This window comes from Numenius arquata, chromosome 25 (assembly GCF_964106895.1).
Source record: "Numenius arquata chromosome 25, bNumArq3.hap1.1, whole genome shotgun sequence".
Taxonomy (NCBI): Eukaryota; Metazoa; Chordata; class Aves; order Charadriiformes; family Scolopacidae; genus Numenius; species Numenius arquata.
In genome coordinates this window covers 2,681,669-2,703,870 of record NC_133600.1, presented here as the reverse complement: position 1 = coordinate 2,703,870, position 22,202 = coordinate 2,681,669, and the positions used below count along the sequence as shown (strand labels likewise).

The window sequence follows — 22,202 nt, the reverse complement described above, 5'->3', positions numbered from 1 at the left end:
GCATGTATTTTAGAAAGGAAATGCTGTAAATAGGAGACAAGTTCATGAATGCACATTTCTCTTCTGTTCTCTGAGGTTCTCTCCTGTTTGATGCCATCAATACCTGTGTTGTTACTCTTCACTTCCAGCTGTACCGAGTCAGGTTGTTGCTGTGCCAGGAGCAGAGCCCACGCTGCCTCTCTGTGCTCCCCTCGGCTGCCTTGGCTCAGAGGGAGCTGAAAAAAAGGACAAACTGTTCCCTTCCTGAGGAGCAAACTGCCACAGAGGTGGTCGCTGTGGCACGCGGGTGTAGGATCCAAAGTGGAGGGCAGAACAACCACCTCCTGTTTTCTGGAGTCAGTGCGCTCTCGGTGTTGGTCCTTGTACATTTGATCTCGTTTCAGGGCCAGGGAGATGCCCGGGGCCGGGCTGTTCCTCCCATGGCTGCAGGGTGCCAGGAGGAGCTGGCAGCCCTGTTCTGCCCCCAAACCGGTTCCAGTAATAGAGGAAGGTCGTTTCTTAGCTCCACTTGAGCCAAACTGAGGATGGGGTTGGTTCTGCTTGGCCACCTCAAGGGCCAGGGACTGATGCCATCCAGAGCTGGCCATAGGATGGACGGGCTGAGTCATCCTCTGGAGGATGGTGCCTTTTCCGCCTATTGCCCATGGTGCACTGCAGGGACCGCACAAACTCAGACTGTATGTGGAACTCAAAGATTTGGGGAAAGATCCTGTGCAGGGAGATGATCTTCACTGAATAAATTCAGTTTTTGTGGAGGCATTTTATAGAAGACTTGTAGTTCTCTTGGTAGATTTCCTGGTGTGACTAACATTTTGTAAGACTATTTTTGTTGTTAAAGACAAACAGACAGAAAAAGGATACCGATCTTCAATTTTAGTCAAAACTTGAGACAGCAACACCATACACAGACCAGTTATTTTCATTATCAGTTTTATTTTGTTTGGGTTTTGGGGGTTTTTTTGTAATGTGTTAAAACTTGGTCACACACACTGTGTTCATACTGAAATTTCCCCTGCTGAATGACTGCCTCAGGCTAATGGTTTTTGATAAGTTTTTGCTCAAATAAATTGCGTGGTTGTTATTAGGAGTTTAGTAAAAGCTCTGTTTCGATTACAGATCTGTACAATTCATTTATTTTTAGTTTGCTTTGGAAAAAAAAAGTAATCCACAAAACCAGACACACCCAACAAACTACATTAAAAGAATTTTAGCACTGCAAAATTGTCATACCTATGGGCTAGCTGCCCTGTGCAAAAGAATATTTTCCATTTATCAAGTAATTAAGGGCTGTGTTGAAACACACAAACAGAAAGGGTTGGTAGCCTTTAAATTCTTAAAATGGGTTTTAAGAAATGTTCCTTCGAATGGATATTTGTGGATGTAATCTTTTCAGAGAGGCTCTATTTGAAATTTAGAACATAGTTCAGAGTGGTAGAATTATTAATAATTAACCTTGATTTATTTGACTGCAGGATGACATACTAATAACAATAAAACCACAAGAAATAAGGGAATAGAAATTTTTGGCATTTAAAGAATGAAAAAAATGTTAAAATTGAGTAATATGATGCGAAAACACTGACTGTCCTTTGTCTGATGTGAGGAGGTACCTGGATTTGGGAGACTGTTGGTTGTTTGGGGCAGGATGGGGACACTGAGAACAGAACCAGGTTGATTTTGCTGCTGTGCTCGTGCTTACAATAACACGAGGAGTCAAAGTCTTTACATTCAAGCCCAGTCAGTCTGTATCTCCAGTGCTCTCAAAATTGGTTTATCTCAAAGCTATGTTCTGAGCACGTGTTAGCGACATTGTGCAATCCCTGCCCGTAATTTCTCTTTTCCATTCCATTCCAAAATTTTGTTCTTACGTGTGATGTTTGGGCATTATTATCTTTTATCTAGAGGCTGAGTCGCCCTTTGTGGCTCTTCTCTAATGGACTAAAAAAATGTACAACCAATCTAAAATGAATTTTAACTGGAATGTATTGGCTTTCTCTCCAGCTTCAAATCTCTTCTCAAAACTCAGCTCTTCAGCTCGCATTCCCCTGTTAATCTCCAGTTTGATGTTCCTCGGGCAAACTGACTGCTTTTGATCATATTAGATCATTAAACAAAAGGTCAAATACACAAAAAGTCTCAAGCATCTTGCGAAGTTAACCCAAGGTGACAAGTCGGGTGATCAAAGTGCTAACCTCTCCTGTGCTAAAAAAGGAAGGAATGTTCTGTTGCTTTCTCTCTTTTTTCACTTGCATGATTGCTTCATTTTCCTCCCCTAGGTTGTGATTCATTCATCTGGCAGTCTATAAGATGTGTGCGTGGTGTGACGCTGGATGTTCAGCTGCGTCTTTTATCAGGGAGAGAGAGGCCTCACCACGGAGTGATTCATCCCATCCTAAGCCAGGTGAAATCATCTCTTTTCATCCACTGTAGAGGGAAGCTAAAACTAATTTAGGCTCTGGATCTAATTTTTAGTGATAAAATTAATTGAGATTCATCTCACCCCTAGTTGAGGCTAGTTGTTTGGAGAAGATTCTATTTGTTTTAAGCTGGGAATCTTGGTTTCTGTGGCGCATCATGATTAACAATGATGGCAAACACCTCAGAATAGCCTGTGGGGTAATTAGCGTGTTCTTGAATATTGCTTCATTCAAGAACCTCAGTCCTTTTAAAGAGAAGAATAGTCACATAATGCACACGTGGGAGAAAAGATTCCCACTTGGGTGACAGTTTTGTCACAAATCTTGTGACAGAAGAGGTTTCAGTACTGAGAAGGTGTGAGAAAATACTGACTTTTCATTCAAACTGCCAAAGTGAGGTCTGGGTGGAAAGTCATTTTGTTTTGGAGGAAAGACAAGCTTTTTTTTTTTAAAAAAAATTAAGTCATGCAATATGGTGATGTTATGGTTTTTTTCTGCCTTAAAATTAAAGCTGATTGTGGAGTAGATGTGAGAGCCAGCATGTAATTTAAGTGGGTTTTAGGCACCCAATACAAAAAAAAAAATGAGCCGTGAAAACAAACTGTGCAGCTGGTGGAGAGTTTATGGTGTCTAAACTTCCATTAGAAAGATTGCCAGAAAATTTAAGCTGACGTTCTGCTATTGATCTTAACGACAGCTGCCACCATCTTGGTTAAAAGGACTAGAAACACACTTGGATCATAGACCCAGTCGAGAAAAGTGCGGTGTCCCAGCTTTTATGTCCTCTGAAAGGCCTTGCCTGGTGTCTCTGGAGCAGAGCTGACCCATCCCATACCAAGGTTTGCGGATAAGCGCTTAAGAAAAACGTAGCACAGGTAAATGAAGTGGTGACAAGATCAGTAAACACTTAATCTTTAACTTTACTCTCCCTTTCTGCCAAAACCCCTCAAACCAACAATGTATTGATATGTTTAAAAGATTCTGGGTTGGTGGGTTTTTTTGAGTGTCTCCCTTCTCTCTCTTTTAAACAGCAGCCAGTTCGCTGCAGAGGTCTTTTAAAATGTCTGTTCTAGGGAACGTTCATAGCTTTTAAAGACTGCTAAATGAAAATACTAATATAAAATCGCAATCAGTCAAGTAGAGGAATGGCTAATGGAAAACTACAGTGAAGGCTGATTAAAGGGTATGTTTTCTTTTGAGGAAGGACATCTTGTCTTCTGATGGGGAAACTTTGTTGCTTTGGGAAGATAGCAGCTAATCCTATTTCTTGTGGCCTGGTGTAGTCATAACACCGGGAGCTTTTGAACTTTGTCCGCTGTATTGGTTGCATTCTTTGTGCGTAGAGCGGGTTTTGGCACACCTCAACCACGACTCCCGGGCTCCTTTCTTTGTTGGCATTGACCACATTCTGTCGTGACACACCACTGACGCTTTTGGTGTGAGGCCACTTGAAATGTTTTAAGTCTTTCATTCATTACCTGCATCAGAGGCGCTTCAAAAGCAAGTAGCTACAGGGTTTTTAGCTGTAATTTAGCTGTGGTTTAACACCATACTACTGTTACACCCCTGGGCAACGGGTTCCTACGTTGTTATTGTCCGCACAAATGTAATATTTGAGATATACCATTGCAATTCCTTCTACAAACTTTTGTATATAAATTTAACAAAAAAATCAGAGAGGATTAGCAGAAAAAAAAGATATGTTGTCGATACTCATACGATTGGGGTAGAAGTTTCTTGGTGAAAATAAAATTGTAGAAAAAAAGCCTGCTTTCATACATACAAACAAACAGGAAAAGTGTAGCCCTGTGAATATATACTCATTTAAACAATTATGCGTTTCCTGAATGAGTTGTTTCACAGCATGAATACAGTAATGCTTGTTATAGGATTAGTCTTACAGGTATTCATACTTCCAATTAATTAATTGATATATGTTAATAACCTATCTAAACCCCATTCGAATTAGCCATCTCAGGCATTTTTCTGTAAATACTTGTTTATAAGGGTTTGTCTGATTTGTTTTTTTTCTGTTTAAGCAGCTTTGAGGGTTTTTTTGTGTGTGTGTGTTTTGACAGTTTAATTCCCAATCATGTTATCAATTTGAGCATAAAAAGATAGGTAAAGATAATGTAAGATTAAAGAACTTGAGACAAGTCTAGTTCTGTACAGGTTGATAGAAACCCGAGGGAAGCAATTTTTCCATGACTCTTTTCTAAAGCCTAACACTGGGGGGAAACTTGGAAAGATCATATGCCCCAGTGGTAGAATAGAAGTTATTTTAGTAAAAACATTCCGAGAGGTCCATTTCTGCAGTATCATCATTGCCAGGGAGAACTTTGACTTACTTTATTCAAGGGAATGGCATCCAAACGAAAATTTTCATCATATTTTCCATATGGAGCCAAAGTCTAAATAAAAGATACTGACAAAAAGAGGGGTATGCATTTTTGCTTAAGGATTAGTCTCATTTTAATCGAATATCCACAGATTCTTATGGAATAATACAAAGCAAAAATAATAATAGTACATACTTAACAGCAATCTATGTCTTCTAGCATAAACCACCTAATTACAAACACTTTAGAAAAATGACAGTTCACACATTTTTACATGTAGGTTTGGGTTAAAAGGGCCCACTACAAAGGAAAGAAAAAAAAAAACTGAGATAGATTCTGTTATATTGTCATGGTGACTTTTTAAAATTCACTCTACCAGTAGCATGCTGTATTTTTGACTGCCAGTAAATATGGAAATACAAAAGAGAAAACATGTGCTTTTGTATTTATAGCAATTTTGCCTGTACATTTCACCTGCTGTCAGGCCAATCTGAGCTTATTGCCACCAGCAGTTCATTAGCTCTTTTGTTTTTTCATCCCTAGATATGTAAAATAGAAGATGTGTCGCTTTTTAAAACCTTTACCACTTCGGTTTTTCTCATACCTGTGTATTCACATCTGTAAGCAAATAATCTTTGGAAAAATAGATGGAAAAATTGCAATGAGGTATGCTCTAAATATCCACTCACATTTACACGGTACTGTACAGAAGAAATTGTATCAATTATCCAACTTGAATATACAGCAGCATCTCAGTTTTATTTCCTGCGTCTGTCTTGTGAATTAAAATTAAAATTACTGGACGGTCCCAAATCTGGGTGATTCCTAAATGTGCCAAAACAAGGCATAAATTTTTACTGTATAAATCTGGTGGTTGCTGTGTAACGCAGGGACAAGCGCCTACATTTCTGAAGACCGGATCAGGTCCTGTGACTACCTTAAAGAAATGGGAAGGTATTTCCTAGTCTGTCATCAACCGTACAGGAAGGCATCTGATTTTTCCATTTGTAGGCTGACACTGGGTGAATATTGAATTTCAGCCATTAATCAGACTCTGAGTAAGAATACCACGTTTTTTTGTGAATATGCTATCATGGCTGTAAAATAAATTATTCTGCAGCTAAAATGTGGCTATCCAGGGATTCACCACTAGAAAATCTCGTGAAAACTAAAATCCAAGAACAAAAAAATATTGTTGATAATACCTGCTGTTTGATATAATACAGTGCATTCATAAGTCAAAATATTTATCTTTCAGAGATGTTTTTATGAGGCAGAAACAGGGCCTGGTGTACATTTGGAACATTGACCAGTATAGCAGTATTGCTAAAAGGATGTAGTTTATTTCATTTTAGTTTTTAAACACATCTATATATACTGGCAAAAGTTCTATTGTAAATGCACTTTTACTAGCAACATTTTTTATTATTTCTTTTTTTTTTTTTTTTTTTTTTTTTTGCTGGTATAGCATATTTCTCTCATAAACTGCGTCTCCAGTGGAAATGTAGAGCTCGGCTGGTGAACCCTTTCACAAACAGGCTTTGAGAGTGGCTCTCTTTAAGGAACTGGCAAAGAAATTTGTAAAAATGGCTTCAGCCACCTCGGATTTCTGTTTGGACTATTGTCACCGCTTGAACTTTGCACAAGGTAAGTCCTGGGGGTTAAGCCACCGGTTGACAACTCTCCACCGACATCTGCCGCCTCCCTCGCGGTTCGTACGGTCAGTCTCTCACCACTGCGAGGTGGATCTCCATCTGTAACGATCTTCTGAAGACGAACCCAGCCTTTTGGTGGTGTGTTTGTTCCAGCACGTAGCGTTTGAAGCCTGTGTGGGTCTGTCATCATCAAACTGAGACATGTTGCTCCGTGTTTGGTCCAGGGACACTGCCAACTCAAAGGGTTCTGTGTTTCCGTCAAAGAATTTGCAGCTACTTTGGTTTCAAGTAGCGTCTAAAATCACTGTCTGAAAGAAGTTAATGACCCCCCCTTTTTTTTTTTTATTGTTGCTATAAAAATGCACTTTTTACATTTAGCTCTAGTTTATCCATTACAGGTCGCAGGTTCTTTTCTATGTGGAAAAGATACATAGACATCCATCCATCCAGGAACATAAAATTTATACACTCATAAAATTTTGTTAAAAATTAAAATATAGTGCATATTACTTAGAGTGCTCTATCAGAAAGTGCACTTTTTTTTTTGAAAAAAATTCTTCAAAGAAGTTACAAATTGACTTTTGTATTCAAACAAACGACTTCTTTCGTATCTTCAAATGAAATTGGTTTTCTGTCCTTTTCACAGCTGAACTCTTAACCTTGCCCTGAAGGAATTACTTGGAAAAAAAATATGAAATTTCATGTTCAGGTCTGCTCATTCTGTAGTTTTTCTGAAAATGTAGACACGGTGTCTTTTCTTTGGAAATAAAACAACAAAACAACCAAAACCCACATTCTTCTGGTCACTGCTGAGGATCAGTCCGTTTTTTCAGGTCCCGCGACTAAACGTGATCGGGGTTTCTTATTTTCCATGTATCCTGAAACAGCAGTATTTTCCATGACGTTGTGAACATTTTTCATCGAAGTGTTTAGTAACTACAGATGCATAAAAGGTTTCTAGAGTCGTACTTTTAAAACATTATGAAATACTCTAACAATTTTGTTCATGATATACTTGTAAACTTCCCTTTCAGTGTCCAACTGCGTGGCGTTCTTGTGTGGAAAGCATAGCAGGGGATTTTTTTTTTATCTTAATGCATAAAAATGGTCTCAAAGGAGAAAAGGAAAATCTAGGTTTAAGCATTATCAATGAGAGATACTGAATTCACGTATACTACAAGGAGATTTGTGGCTTTTATTTTTTTTATAGTCTGAGCTAAATTTAATTCCATCAGAAGAGTCTCTTTGGAATTTGTGTGGGCTCCTCTGGTCCATCTGACAGCCCATGTGGGACAAAGGCTGCCCAGCTCTGCAGGGCGGGTTAATGCATCGATTTTTGAAAATCTCCAACTGCCGCTTCGGTCCCGAAGCAATGTCTCCGCCTGCTTGGGACGCCGGGGATAGCACGTCTTCTCTGGGGAGGTGTTATTGGCATAAAAACTAAACTAAAAAAAACCCCTGAAGTGCCATTTTTCCTTTGTAGCATAAAATTCACTTTTTGTCAATAACTGGCTCATAATGAAATTTCTAGAAAGCCGTGGAGGTCGATGCTTCCTTGGTGCTTATTATTAACATGCCAGTGAGAGAGAATATGGAGTTTTTACCATTTTCAGCTTGGAGGGTTAATGCTGTGGCTGCAGTGCTCTGCTTTTCATGCAAAGGTCTCTTCGGTAAATACATCCGTGATGGAAGTGCGTGGGAAAAACTTATCTCAAATGAAGGAGGAAAATTAGAAAGCATATTTGGTGCTCCTTTGTAGCATTCAGGGAAATAAAGATCTCATCTGTAGCAGTTTTATTCACTGAAAGTGAAAAAAAAAAAAAAAGAGAGGCTTTATCTATACAGAGGAGACATCTCTAAATCTTGTTTTGCCGGAATTGTCCTCCAGGGGATTGCAGACCCGAGAGAAGTGGTGGTGATTTCAGATAGCCATGAGCTAGGCTTGCCAGGTTTGAAATATTCCTCAAGTGGTGAAATATGCAGGTAATTCTTCATCTGCAGTTGCCTGCAAGGGGTTTTACGTGGTGCGTTTGAGACAGTTCATGTCAGGTGGCTCTGGTGAAATCAGGAGTTTCCAACTGGTTTGGGGGCAGATAGTTGTTTCTTAAATTTTCTTCCCTCCTTTTCTCACAGAATCCCCGTGAGTCCAAAATACAGATTTCAGAGTCTCCCTAACGCATCTGCGTCTCGTGGCTGACTGAGAAGCTGATCCCAGATCCAGTCTCCTGCCTCTGCATCCGCAGCCTTCTCCACCGGGGTTTTTCCCAGGCAGGTATGATTATAGACGAGGCCCTCGTTACCCAGGGACGGCAAGTAGGAAATTTCAAACATTTAGCAGCTTGTCTCCGCAACAGGAGGTATTAACAGTGAGTGATTGTCCAGTGTCATGAAATCAATACAAAGACAAGGTGTGAAAAGCTTTCCTGTCTGTAAGGCTCCTTCTTAAAACCAGACCTTTTTGGTGTGTGTGCGTGTTGATATGAGAAGATGCTCGTAAGAAGGTTCTGTGGAGGCTGCCATGCCATAGGGGACACCCTCTTTCAAAGTTATCAGAGTGGCTTAAAATTGAGGCACAACAAACCGGGGGAAAAACAGGGCATTTACTCATAGGAATGCATTGGTGTGAGTTAATAAAAGGAATAGGCAATGAATTAACTGAGGCAGTCAAGGCTGGAAGAGGTGCCTAGACTGGTGGGCACTTGGTATTTTCAGGAAGAAACATCTACTGGCTATAGAAAGGACGAAAATGCACTCTTTTCATGGCCTGTGTTAGTTACTCCCCAGGGCAGCGGCTGTTGTGATGTCTGTATGGAGGGAACCGGGTGTGCAATTTAAAGCAAAATGTCTCCGTGCTGGCCAGCAGCAAGATACGGGCAGGGTTTATAATTTAAACAAAAAATATATCTCTTTCTGGGCTGGTCACTAATGGACTACAGGATGCTCTTAACTTACTAAGAGGAAAAGTGGTATCTATTTGCACTACTTAATAGCTCTCCACAGACCATCATTGAAACACACTGGATCCTGTCCTGAAAAGTGCTATTCTTGGCTTGTTTTGTGGTTTTTTGTTGTTGTTTGATTTTTTTTTTTTTTTTGGAAGTAAAATGTTTTCAAAAAGTTGAAAGGACTTTGCATCTTGGAGATGGGGTGGGGGGGGCAGGCTCCGTGATCTTACAGAACTCGGAATAAGATGGTGACAAGGTCTTCTACCAAAAGGTCATTTATGTGGGTGACTGCCAGGCTGCGTCCTTCTTCTACTCCATTCATTCCACTACTTCGATTCATGACATACTGGGAAGGAACAGAAAGACAAAGTTATATTTAGAAAGCAAATAGTAGTAAAATTTTTTTTTATTTCCACTATGTCAAAAAATATGAGTATGTTTGGCTGTAATCCTCCCCAAAAGTATATCAGGGCCAAAGATAATGTCATTCATAGCTTTAATGGGCTTTTTTTGTTCTCTAAGGACTTTTCCTGAGTGTACAGGACCATGAAAAAGTAGGGTAAGGGCAGCTCTGCAGTGAACGCCCAAGTGCAGACCTTCACCATGTGGCAAACGCCAGCTCATTTATCGAGGGGCAGCTTTTCCCCAGTGTCCCCACGGCAGCTGCAGTTGTGGCTGGTGCGTGCGTGGGGACAAGCCACAGTGGTGGCGGTTGTGACCGCAGCCGCACCGCGGTGGGGTGAAGGTTTGTCCCCTCCCTCTGCAAAGTGGCCGATGCCTCTTGTGCACTGGGCAAGTGTCACCTGGCTAAAGGGGTCCTGGGTCTAAGGCGACCTGGGTCCTGGTCGTCTGGCCTTTCCTGTTAGAGGGTTATGAACACAATGGCATCTATCACATCGAGCCTGACAAAAGAGCGAGGTACAAATCAAACCTGGTTTCTTGATCCTCTGCTGGGGGCACAGGCCTGCTTGGAAGAGAACCAGCAAAACAATAAGTGAATCTCCACAGCAAACCAATCACCCTCGCTTCTGGCCCTGGGGTCCCATTTCTTTCTCGCGACAATTCGGACTCATCCTATGGACCTTGGCAATTATGATCAAAGCTCCTTTTTCTCTGGGAAGAGAATAGCAGAAATATGCACTGTTCCCCCTCAGGAGCTAGTTAAAATAAGAAAAGAGAGGCTATATCACTCTGAAGCAGAGCCAAAAACAGGCCAAATTATCCTGGCATAGGATTTTGAGACTGTCTTCTAAACCTCCCTAGAATTTTCTTTCCCATCTAATGTTACAGCCTCAGATCTTGCCTTTCTGCACACCCAGGCTGTGCCTGACAGCAGTATTTGGCTCCCTGCATTGCGCCAGCGTGCAAATGCTACAACTGAATGTCAGGAGAATGTTCCCCGGTGCCTCTGGCTCTGGTCCACGACCAAACGGGTTCGCTAGCTTTAGAGAGGTAAAAAGCAGCGTCAGGAATCCGTTTGCATAGGTGAAGGTCAATAACATCACAAAAGTGACGGCACAGGGAGCTGTCAGGGAGAGGAGAGGCTTTATCAGTTCCCAGCCACTTTAGAGATGTCCTGTTGGGTCCAAACATCTCCTGGATGAGCAGAGCCTGGCTCCCGGGGGTGCTACCAAGCAATAGGGCCGCTCTCCTCACCAGAGATGGTTTAAGCTATTTTGTAAGCGAAGGATAAATAAAAAAGAGTAGTTACCTTTCCTTCTCAGCCATGTCTTGCTTCTCTTCTGCCCTGTAAACACAAATCGCATTTGAAATCTACCATCTAGGGGCGAGCAGTGTGAAAAAGTGTTAAGTATTAAGAGTATTAAGTATTAAGAGTATTAAGGCATTTCTAGGGTGATAGCTGGAGCTCAGAGAGACGGTACAGGTCTGATCAGAAATGACTGTTGATCCCTGTGATATGTGACCTTGATAATCCTCATCCTTTCAAGATGCCTCTGTTGGCCCTAGAGAGATGTAGGTGACTTATTTGGGCTGGACGACTTGCTTGTTAGCAACTAATGAACCGGATCGTCCCAAACTGGCATTTCCCGCTCAGTTCCCCAGGAGGAGGAGGTGTTATTACAGCATATCGCTCTCCTGCTGACCCAGTGGCTCTCTCCTCTCTCCACAATTGCCTTTTGCTTTTAACGGAGCCGACTTATCACTGTTTATGGCCAGCACTTCTAACCTAAATCACTGGTGATGGAACGGGTCTAGAAAATGAAACAAAAATAAACTCTAAACTAATGTCCTCTTTATGCCACTCTAGCAGAATGAAGTAGCTTTTAAAATAAACTCTAACTCTCACTTTAAGGTCAATTTGCATGGTCATATGGAGAAAATGTGTCATTTTTATACAGAGGGGTTTCTGATGACCTTTGCTGGCACATACTGTACAGGATGTGTGCAGTGGTGGGGTTAAGAGGACCAGTTCCATGGACAAATAACCTTTTAATCAAACGTCTCATCCCTCCTGCAGCTTTTGCTTATTTTGAGAAAATCAGTAGACAATAAGTGTAGGCTGTGTGGGGTATCAGGGTAGGAGGAACACGGAATTTACTGGTTATAACATGAATAATGACGAGAGAAAGCAACACCATCCCAAGAAAACAAACCCACCCTCCATCCCCCTCCAAAATTAATTTTACCTTTCTTTTCTGGCCTTGATCCTCTCTTCTTCGTATCTGCAACAAACAGGAAACATTCTGTAAATGTTACCAGGTCAGGACTGTTCACTTTTAAGCAAAAAGCAATGTTTGCTCTGAAGGTGTCAGAAACTGCAAACCAGCACAGTGTTCAGGCTCCTGCTTAGCACTAGTAAGATATAGGTTTGCCCCAGGCTTTGGGTTTTCAGTACATGGGTTTTGACTCAATACAATATCCTGCTACATAGGATTTTTATCCCGTGCCTCCTCGGAGCTGCATGTGCCCCAGGCTCCCTCTGATACTCACTGTAAGACACAGTCTGGAATCTGCACGTGCTCCATTGGGATAAGTTGCTCCAGTTCCTCCAGGCTGTGAACATACTGGATCTTATTGATAAACTTCACGCTGGCAGAGAGAGAGAAAGAGCATGTGCCTGAGGTCTTATTTTGATGTTCTTTCCATAGGAAGTCAGAATTTTACTGGTGGAAACGGGGATTTCTGCATCTCTGTATCCTCTGTAGTCTGAGTGTACCCATCTCCTCCCAGTGCTAATATGCTGATGACTAAAAATTGTGGGGAGATGCCACATCACTACCTCACTTTGCTTTGACCCTCTCAATATCTGTAGGAGGGAAAGAGGACCACCATTCCTGCCCTTCCCAGTAAATCTTTAGGCACTACCCACTGGGACAAGCTTTGATCTGGATCCAGACCACCACGGTGTCTCCTAAAACCGCCTCTAGAGTTGTCCTTGGGAGGATCAGAGAGATGTAGGACAAATGATGAACAGTCTCATCTTGGTCACTACCAGTAAAAGGTGAGGTAAAGATCTAATTCGTGAGATTAAATTTCCACTCCAAAATGAGCTGAGTTTGGGAATGTGTTATATTTACCTGATGAAGGGTCGGGATATAGCCAGCACTGTCCGGATGAACCATGAAGGATGCACGATTATCAAAGCTTTGAGGTTTTTACGCAGCCTGTGGAAAAGCCATGGGACAGAAAGTCAGATTCAAAGCAGCTATTCTGAAACTCGCCTGTAACGTGTCAGGGCACTGATAAGCATTACTGGCCTCATCAGGGTGTCTCCGCACAAAAGCCCTGCCCGTGGCCTCAGGAGCCCTATTTAAGCCCGGACCCCACAGGCTGCAGGAGCACTGCTTTGGGTGCTGTATAAGCCTGATCTCTGCGAAGGTGCTTGTGAGGAAAGGAGGGAGAAGAGGAAATGAAGGGATGCTGGAGTAAGTGAGAAAGCTGTGACAGAGGAAGAAATTACAGTGTGTGGGGAGAGAGGAAGGAGGGGTGGCTGGGGAAGGCTGTGAGGAAGCGGTGGAAGAGATGTGGGAAGAGGACCAGGAAGAATGAAGAGGCAACACCAACAGGATTTTCACCTTCTATCTATCATCTGATAGCACTTCTTCAGCCAGCCAAGGCCTGGCATCCTCCTCCGGGGCGTTGCTCCATTTAGGTACACGATCATATAGTCCTCGGCCACCAGCAGCTCCAGACTGCTGATCACATATCTGTTGGGTGGTGAGCAAAAGCAATGGGGACATCAGACTCAAAAAAGGTCCCTTGAGGTTTCTTCAGATGCCTGAAGTCCCAAAAGGACTCCAGACCCCTTCTTTGTAGACCTGGGAATAGGTTTCAGATTCTCCTGGCACCCCTGTGGGATACCTAGGGGTATTTCTCAGGGATTGCTGGTGCTTGTTAGCATAGTGCACACACTGATGGACATCCCTGCACCATTCTTCTGCCCAGCAGTAGCACCCACCAGCTGTTCAGCATCGTATACGTATGCTCCAGCCTGGCTGTGAGTCCATCACTGGCATAATTAACACTGAATGTTTGAATGCTTCAACTTATTGTACTTGGATGCAAATACTGTGGGCAGTGTCTCAACCAGTGATGCTCGCTCCCATCTGCAGCTGCACACTGGGTACATTTGGCCTCGGTTCAAACTATTCCAGCTGAGGTTCCTGATGCAATGAATGCACAGAAACTGTTTCCCCAGAACCCGGGTTACCTTCCTTGGCCTCCTCTCCCTCATAGACCTTGACCAGCCACTTACAGGAAGAGGTTCTCCATGATGTAGTGGTAATCAGCCAGGTTACTGTCCGGGAGGTAGCAGGCAGCAAAGACAATGATGGCATTGAGACCTTCTCCGTAGTATCCTGGGAAAGAAAGACACAGGCAGCATCAGTGACTCTTTCCAGGGGGAGATGCAAGAGTTGACGGAAAAATAGCAGCAGAGGTGTATTGCCAGATTTGGGCCTGGACTGGGTTTTGTGCCTCTATTCAGCTGTAGGTAAGTGTTTGTCCCTCTCATGGACCTCTTTCACAATTAGATTTGTCTCTGATCCTTGTTTTGGCTCTAACATGCACATGGGGTTCAGGGGAGAAACTTGTGTGTGTCAAAGCACAGAGCTGAGGGCTTCACCCTGGGTCGTTGCTTGGCTTTGCTCAGATTTCAGAAATGGCCACTAACTGTGGATGTGGCCTTTAGCTCTGCCTCCAGAGACAGCTCAGGCACTGAGCTACAGAGGGATTGAGCACCTGCAGTCCCTCCATTGCTGTCCACACCCTGGTCTTGCTCAGAGCCAGCTTTATCACTGCTTTGGTTTAAGACTGCTACAATGACTATATGTTTTTTAGCATGGGCTGGGTGCTTTTCTGCTTATCTGCCACGTAGTGGTTCGAAACAAATAGCAATCTTTCACTAAAGACAATCAAAACCATCAGCCATGGCATCCTCTCCAGTTTGACAAAGATGGACTGAGAGAACTCCACCAAACCAAGCCAGGATTAGGCCTCCCTCTCCCTCACCTCCGTGCGTCACCACTCTCATGTAGGGTTTGATCATCTGGAGGTCGATGCGGTGCTCCTGCTCTCCAATGATGACAGTCCTCCAGAGCCGCCCGTTAGTAGCGCTCCCATCTTCTGTCCCACCATCCCCAAAGAGGTCTGCGCTGTCCCCAGGCATGTTCTTGGCAGTGGCTACGGGAGTGTCATCTGGAAAAGGGACAAACGTTTCTGCCTTTAATATGATGTACGAAGAGGCTCTGCAAGAGCTTTGGTTTGCAGTAAGAGACAGTAAAAACCACAGAGTGGGACTGACCTGTTTCATCTGCAACTTTGATGTGTGTAAGTTTGTGGTTCTTAATAATCTTTCTCCATTGCCAAATTGTAATAGAAATAAGCTTAAGATCTCGTGTACTTATAGAACCTGCCATCACAGGTTGGACACCAGACTGTTTACTGGGTCCTCCTTCAGATCCATCTATATCAGCTGAAGAGGGCACTGTCTGGGCTGGTTATCTTCTGATCTGCTAGCAGAGCTGCTTGCACGAGTCATTCTTATCCCTATTCGGTCAAAATCAGCCAGGTTAAGCCAAGACCACATTATTCAAGATGTTTGAACCTTCATGTGACAGCTCTATTGGCAGAGCCAAGCAGGTGGCACCTTCCAACCTGGGGTGGTGGCCCAGCTGCGGCTGGAAGGGCCTGTGTGTCCACAGCCTTATGCCTGATCCTGAATTATGGCTGAACTGGTGTTTGCAAGTCCCTAAACTACTCCTGCCCACACTATCCCCAGATGGAAGTGTTGAGATAGCACCACTGGGACTCCTGGGCTATAGCTGGGGTCCTGGTGGGGCAGATGTTGTGTGAAAGATGGGACTTGGTTGTGTGTGCTGTGCTTCACTGCTGGGGAAGTTGGTCCTCAGCTGCTGATGCTGGGTGGTGCCAAAAGTGGCTAAAATGAGGGTAAAAAAAGCCCCAACCCCTGCAAACATTCACCCCAAACTGGTCTTTTACCTTCCCATTCCAGTTCGTTCCCGTTCCCCAGGAATTCGAGGGAATCTGTCTCATCGGGAGTTTCGATATCATCCACATTAATGTCCAGGTCATCTGGTGTGTCCAGGAAGTCATCGGAGAGAATGGAGCCTTCACTCTGGTCCAGGGAAATGTTGATTTCAGGTGCAACAAGTGTCTTCCGCTTACGATGCGCCCCGTTAAAGTTTAAAGTATTTGGGGGAGCTGGAGTTAAAAGGAAAATAACTGACAGGTTGTCCTCATCCTGTATCCTTAGTGCAAGACATGGTGCTTTCATTATGGCTTCGTTATGGCTTTCATTATTTCAGGCTACGGTTTTGGAAGCTAAGGGTGGTGGGTCATGGCTGGGAGGTACTGGGTGCCTGCAGGTATGGCTAGATAAAAGTGCCCACACTTCCGAGATACCTATTTCCTCCCCCAGCTTCTGGTGAAAGATTAGCAAATTCAAATCTCTGCTGGTTTCCTCTCCCACATGGGAATTTTTGTGGATACTCCAAAGGTATCGCCCTAACTGCAAGCTGCCATTCCCATAGGCTTGTTTTCCTTTGAACTCCTGATAAGGCGGGCTGGTACTTACAGGATGTATTTTCGTCTTCTGTAGGGCTGCCCAGCGACTCCATCCCCGTCTCTTCTGGGAGAGGCCTGCAGGCAAGCCAAGGTGAGGAGGTAAAAAGACAGGAGATAACAGGTGATGTTTAATTACTCCATGGCAGACAGTGGAGAGAACAGGGGACAACAGGGAAAAACATATAACTCCTTTCCCTTTTGCCTGTGAGCTCAGCCTGAGAAATGCCCTCAGCTGATTTGCCCAAGAGCCACCCAGCAGCTGTGCTTTCTTACTGGTGCAATCCCCAGTTACCTCCAGATTATCCCTGCATTTACCCTCCCATACATCCCACGTGCAGCCATTCCGCCAAAAGGCATGGACATAGGAACAAATCCTATCCCCAGAAGAGCCTGGTAACATCCTCTCTCTCTCCATATTATCCCCATTTTTATCTCTGTCAGAAGTTTGAGAGGCCGTGCCAAGCTCTAGGGCTTCTCATCAAGGGTACCAAGGACCATCTTCTGCCGTTGCCTTCTGCCACAGGCCCCAGCTGCAGCAGAGCAGAACTTTACCCAAAGCGCCTGCTACAGCCACCTCTCCCGGGGACAGCTGGTCCCTGGTCTGTAGGGACGTTGCTCAAAGGCTGTCAGTGTTCAAAGCAAGGATCGAATCTTAGGTGTGATCCCAGAATTGTCACCCTATCCTCCCCCCTCAGCCCCCATTTGACAAAAGCTGACGGTGATACACAAACCCTGCTGAGGTTTGGAAGCAGGTTCGTTCTGAGCTGAGATCCAGGCACCCGCACTCAAACCTGCATTTCGGAGCCAAAGGGTGACCCATTCCCCCGACCTTAGAGCAGTCTTTCAGTACCTAAAAGGGGCCTATAGAGAGGGGGAGGGACTCTTGATGAGGGAGGGGAGCCATAGGAGGAGGGGGAAGGGTTTGACACTGAAAGAGGGGAGATTGAGATGAAATGTGGGGAAGAACTTCTTTGCTGTGAGGGTGGTGAGAGCCTGGCCCAGGTTGCCCCGAGAAGCTGTGGCTGCCCCATCCCTGGAGGGGTTCAAGGCCAGGTTGGAGGGGGCTTGGAGCAAGCTGGTCTGGTGGGAGGTGTCCCTGCCCAGGCTGGGGGGTGGCACTGGGTGATCTTTAAGGTCCCTTCCAAGCCAAACCAGTCTATGATTCTTGGGGCTCCATGGCAGAGGTCAGGATTTACAGCTTCTCACTCTTGGCTCCTGCACCCTTGGTATCAATCACCACGCCTCCAGCTGGAGGCTAGAAGCATCAATTGATATAAAAGTTGGCTTTCCTGCTAATGCCAAATCTCATTACATGGCTGTCACCCTTTGGAAGTTGCTGGAGTTGCTCCTGACCCATACTGGGGTAAGTGAAGTCAGAAGCTGGCCCCAGTACTGGGGTGAGGATCCCTAGCTGGTGGCTTGAGCAGCACTCTCCCATCCTAAGCAGGATGCTTTCTGGATGCTTTTCCCCTTAATTTGAGTTGGGACTTGTTCCTGTCCCCTGGCATTAGCTGGGTTTGAAACTTCTTGTGCACCATGACCAAACCCCACCAAACCCCATGATGTTCATGATGCCGAAGACGTGTTTAAAAGGGACCATCCTCATTTTATCTGCCCCTTGCTGGAAGCTCCCCCTCCACTGTGGAAAGAGCTTATGCCTCCAGGTGTAAAATCCTGGGTGCTGGGACAGCCCTGGGGTGAAACCTGGGGGAAAACCCACCAGTTTTAAGGCAGTGCTGTAAAGATGGGGCTGGGGCTGGTCTCCAGCAGCTGCTGGCCTTAGGGTCCAGCGATGGCAGGGAGGGAGATGATGGGGATGGTACCTCTGAGCCTGCAGGACGATATAGCCTTGCTCTGCCCTACAAAGGCTCCTCTTCATGCTGTCATGACACCAGCGCTACCAGCCAAATTAAACCCTATAAATATTTAGATTAAGGGATAATCCTCTCCTAGCTGGTTGTTGTATATTTATGAGAGTTGGAGACCTGATCAAAGGCGCTTGCTCCTTGCTCGCTTGTGTAGCTCCTGGACCCCGGGGGCTGCCACAATATTCCTGAGCGGTCAGAAAGATCCCTCTGCCTCCCCCTTCAGCTTCTCCTCCTCCCCCCTTTTGCTTTTGTCATGCACGGGGCCTGGCTGGTTGTTTATCTGCCTGTGAGCTGGCGCCTGGCACAACTTGGTGATACAGCAGCAAAAGGAAAGGGGTGGGGGGGGGTGGGGGGGGGGGGGGGAAGGCCCAGCTGCACCGAGTACGTGCTGCAGCCAGACACCCTGCTCTCTGATGCTGGGATTCGTTTAAGGGAAACAATTCAAAGGTCGGAGGCAAAGAAAAGGGCTTTCTTACCTTCCCCAAGGATGCTCGAATCACTACCTCCCAGTCTCCCGTGTAAATCTTCCTTCCCAAACGCAGCTAGCCCCAGGTGCCAGATTTTCTGAATGAAGCACCTTTTCTAAGGGTCGGGTGCCACCATTTTGCTCTCCACTGACATCGTGCTGCCCGGTTTCCCTCTAGAAGCACCTTCTCTCCGGCCTCAACCAGCCCGAGAGCCTTCACCGCCTGTGATCCGATGGATGCGCGATGGAGTGAGCATGCTCCTGCATCCGCCCCGCGGCACGGCTACGGCATCATGGCAGGGCAGCGCTTGCACGAACAGCCCAGCCAGACCAGCAGCAGGAGGCTGAACCCTCGAGGAGCAGCAGGGGGGGGACACCCTTTCCTCTCTGCTCCCCCAAAGTCCCGGCACCTTCGCAGCCTGCAAGGCAGGAGCTTGTTCTGCAGATCAGCTTCTCAGGGAGGGATGGGAATCTTGCCTTGCGTCCTTAATGAGCAGCTGAATTCAGTTCTCCCAGCCCAGATCTTTGTCTAGGATATTTTTTTTTTTTTTTTTTTTTTTTTGTTGTGGCAAGACTGGTTAATCACAGCTAAGCAAAAATAGCTATGCAGCAAACCGTCTGCTAGAGAGCTACTGTCCCACATGCAGCAGCTTCTGCCCTATTATTTTAATGCTTCTAGGGGGAAGTGTCTTGAAAATTATTATTTATTTATTTTTAATGCTAGTTAAACACAGCTAGCATTCCCTCGTTTGTCTAGGGGCTGTTTGGGCTCTATTTCATCTGCATCACTCCTGATTTAATCCCTCCACAGCAGTCTGTCAGCAAGCTGGGGAGCTGGTTTGTAGGGCTCTGCCCTCATCCCTGCCACTGGCTTGTCACCCAGCCATGGTCACATCCCTTTGCCTCTCCCTGTGCTTCGTTTTCCAGGTGGGAGCGACGATGCCCCTGTTGGGTGGTGCTGAGGGCTCTGCAGAATAAATGCCCCCTGAAGGCTTGGCTGTGGCTGGGGGAAGTTTGCTGCTTGCACGGCAAGTGTGAAACGGAGCCTGGCAGCTCCCACCCCGAGGTGATGGTGTGGGTTAGTGCATTGGTGTCCAGGTGTAAGAACAGCTTTGAACCCAGATTTTCTGGGGAGCCTTGCGTCTATACTTCCCTTTCTCTACCCCACTTTCCTTTCTATACCCCATCTTCCTTCCTACTCAATTAAATGCTTGTCATCAGAGCGCTCTGGGGGGGCCTTAGGTTGGCAGAGGTCCATCAGCCCAAAGCTCTGCCTGGCTCTGCTCTCAGAGGGAAGAAAAAAAACCCATCTTAGAATCTCAAGGGCTTGGCTGAGCCCACCTCTGGGGCCAGCGGAAGGACAAGCCGTGTCCTGCGAGCTGGGTGCCGGCAGACAGAGTTGCTTAGATTAACGATGCAGCTGGACCTGGGCTAAACAGAGCTAAGCTCATCCGCTGGTGCCAAGGGAAACAGGAGACCCTTTCTGGCACAGGAGGATCTCTGCGTGCCCACCCGCGCAGCACACTGCGCCTCTGTCTGCGAATACAGGGGCTCTGTGGGCTGCCCGGGGGAATCCAGCTGCAGCTGGGACAGGGTGAGATGGCCCTGAAAAGCCCCTCAGTAGCCCAGACACCCGCTGCAGCAAGGCTTAGGGTTGGCCATGCTGTGTGCGCCCCAGTGAGCTGCTGCTGGGCTGTGGGCCTCAGCGCTGGGTGTGTGGGGCAACGCTCGGGTGGGGGTGTGGGTGGGTGCACCCTTTGGGTGGCTGCAGGGAATTCAGCGCACACTGAGCTTACAGGGATTTATATTTTTTTGGCACTCTGTGCAATTAATAAAGTGCCCGTGAAGGTGAAAGTTGCCACTTCAGCACCTTCTGTCACCCACGCATCATTTCTTACAAGGTTTGGAGCCATTCAGATTCTGCATAACACTGCCAGCAGCCATTGCAACCCAGTGACTCTGCTTCCCGTGGCAAATTCCTGGCAAAGCTGCGTTGCTCTGTTTCATAGAATCATGGAATAGTTTGGGTTGGAAGGGACCTCAAAGCCCACCCAGTGCCACCCCCTGCCCTGGGCAGGGACACCTCCCACCAGACCAGCTTGCTCCAAGCCCCCTCCAACCTGGCCTTGAACCCCTCCAGGGATGGGGCAGGCACAGCTTCTCTGGGCAACCTGGGCCAGGCTCTCACCACCCTCACAGCAAAGAAGTTCTTCCCCAGATCTCATCTCAATCTTTCAGTGTCAAACCCTTCCCCCTCCTCCTACGGCTCCCCTCCCTGATCCAGAGTCCCTCCCCAGCTTTCCTGGAGCCGCTTTAGGGACTGGAAGGGGCTCTGAGGTCTCCCCGGAGCCTTCTCTTCTCCAGGCTGAACCCCCCCAACTCTCTCAGCCTGTCCTCCCAGCAGAGGGGCTCCAGAAGGAGAGGTGCTCTGTTTGGGAAGATGCTGCTTGATTCAAAGATTCATCCATCCATCCATGCTAATCTCCTTGTCCTCCTTACCCTGCTCCTTACCCTCTCCTTGCACACTCATCAAGGGCTGCCAGAGCCAGCCAAAAAATTTTTAAGCTTTGAGAGCAGCCTTGCTACAGAAGTTGTGCTCTCTGGCCAGAATTGCCCTGTTGGAGTTAAGACTCCTGTTGCTTCTGGGGCTGGTGGGAGGACCCTGGATGCTCCATGCCCTGCTGGTTTCTTACAGGAAGAAATAATATTTTCCCTGACTTTTTTGCAGGGAACAAACCTGGGGAAGTCTTCATCTTGCCACTCTTCCTTCACATCCACGTTTTCCATCCGCAAAGTGGCTTCTGTGGTTCCCATCGTGCTTGGAGAGGGTCTGGCTGCAGAGCGGTCCCCTCCAGGAAGGGCTCAGGCTGGAAGGTGGAAGGCAGAGGTTGGGATGGAGCATGGCTACCGGGGAATATTTAACCTGAACTGTCCAGAGCAGGTACATTGATACTGTGCTCCACAAAGAGCAGTGGGATAGCTGCTTGTTTTGCAAAAGGAACAAGGCGAGGACGTGGGGTTTTGTGGCCACTTGTCGTGCTTTGGACAAAAAAGAGGAGGTGAGGTTGGCCCTGGATCAGAGCAACAGGTTGATCTCTGCTCTGCTGTGACCTTAGCTCTTCTCCCTGAGGATCTGGGCTGATGCCCACCCGCTTCCCCTTGCTACTCCTCTTGCAATACTCATCTCGACGTAAACAAGCACCTCTGCTGAGGAAAATGAAATGTGGCTGAAAGGGAAGGGAAGAGCAAGCTCCTCCCAGGCTGGTTTTGGGTTGCTTTGGCAGTAGCACCAGTTTCCATTTTGCTGGCTGGGCAGAAGTTAATGGCTTTGGTTTTGCAGAGAAATCCCTGTCTGCTGCTGCCTGGTTTGTGCTTCATTCCCACGCTTGTCCCCGCACCCAGGGAGAAAGGGAGGAGGGCAAGGAGGCCTTCACAGGGATGTTGGGTGTCCTTCCACACCCCTGA

The 22,202-nt window shown here is 46.1% G+C and overlaps 1 protein-coding gene across 1 annotated transcript; it reads right to left on the bottom strand.

Moving 5' to 3' along the window:
- Positions 1-9,512: 9,512 nt before the first annotated feature.
- Positions 9,513-21,598, bottom strand: ATCAY (ATCAY kinesin light chain interacting caytaxin). Its single transcript, XM_074163708.1, has 11 exons — positions 21,475-21,598; positions 16,414-16,478; positions 15,819-16,040; positions 14,829-15,014; positions 14,074-14,176; positions 13,394-13,525; positions 12,896-12,982; positions 12,309-12,407; positions 12,005-12,040; positions 11,068-11,103; positions 9,513-10,323 (listed from the first exon to the last, which is right to left on the bottom strand). The coding sequence occupies exons 1-11, from the start codon at positions 21,549-21,551 to the stop codon at positions 10,248-10,250; spliced, it is 1,119 nt and encodes a 372-aa protein (XP_074019809.1). The 5' UTR covers positions 21,552-21,598; the 3' UTR covers positions 9,513-10,247.
- Positions 21,599-22,202: the final 604 nt, after the last annotated feature.

Excerpts from the sequence above, each read along its gene's own strand:
- ATCAY (XM_074163708.1), bottom strand. The coding sequence starts at position 21,551 with ATGGGAACCACAGAAGCCACTTTGCGGATGGAAAACGTGGATGTGAAG. Across the intron at positions 12,041-12,308 it reads ATTCCAGACTGTGTCTTACA|ATACGAAGAAGAGAGGATCA; the intron begins GTGAGTATCAGA and ends TGTTTGTTGCAG. Across the intron at positions 10,324-11,067 it reads GACATGGCTGAGAAGGAAAG|CAGGCCTGTGCCCCCAGCAG; the intron begins GTAACTACTCTT and ends TTCTCTTCCAAG.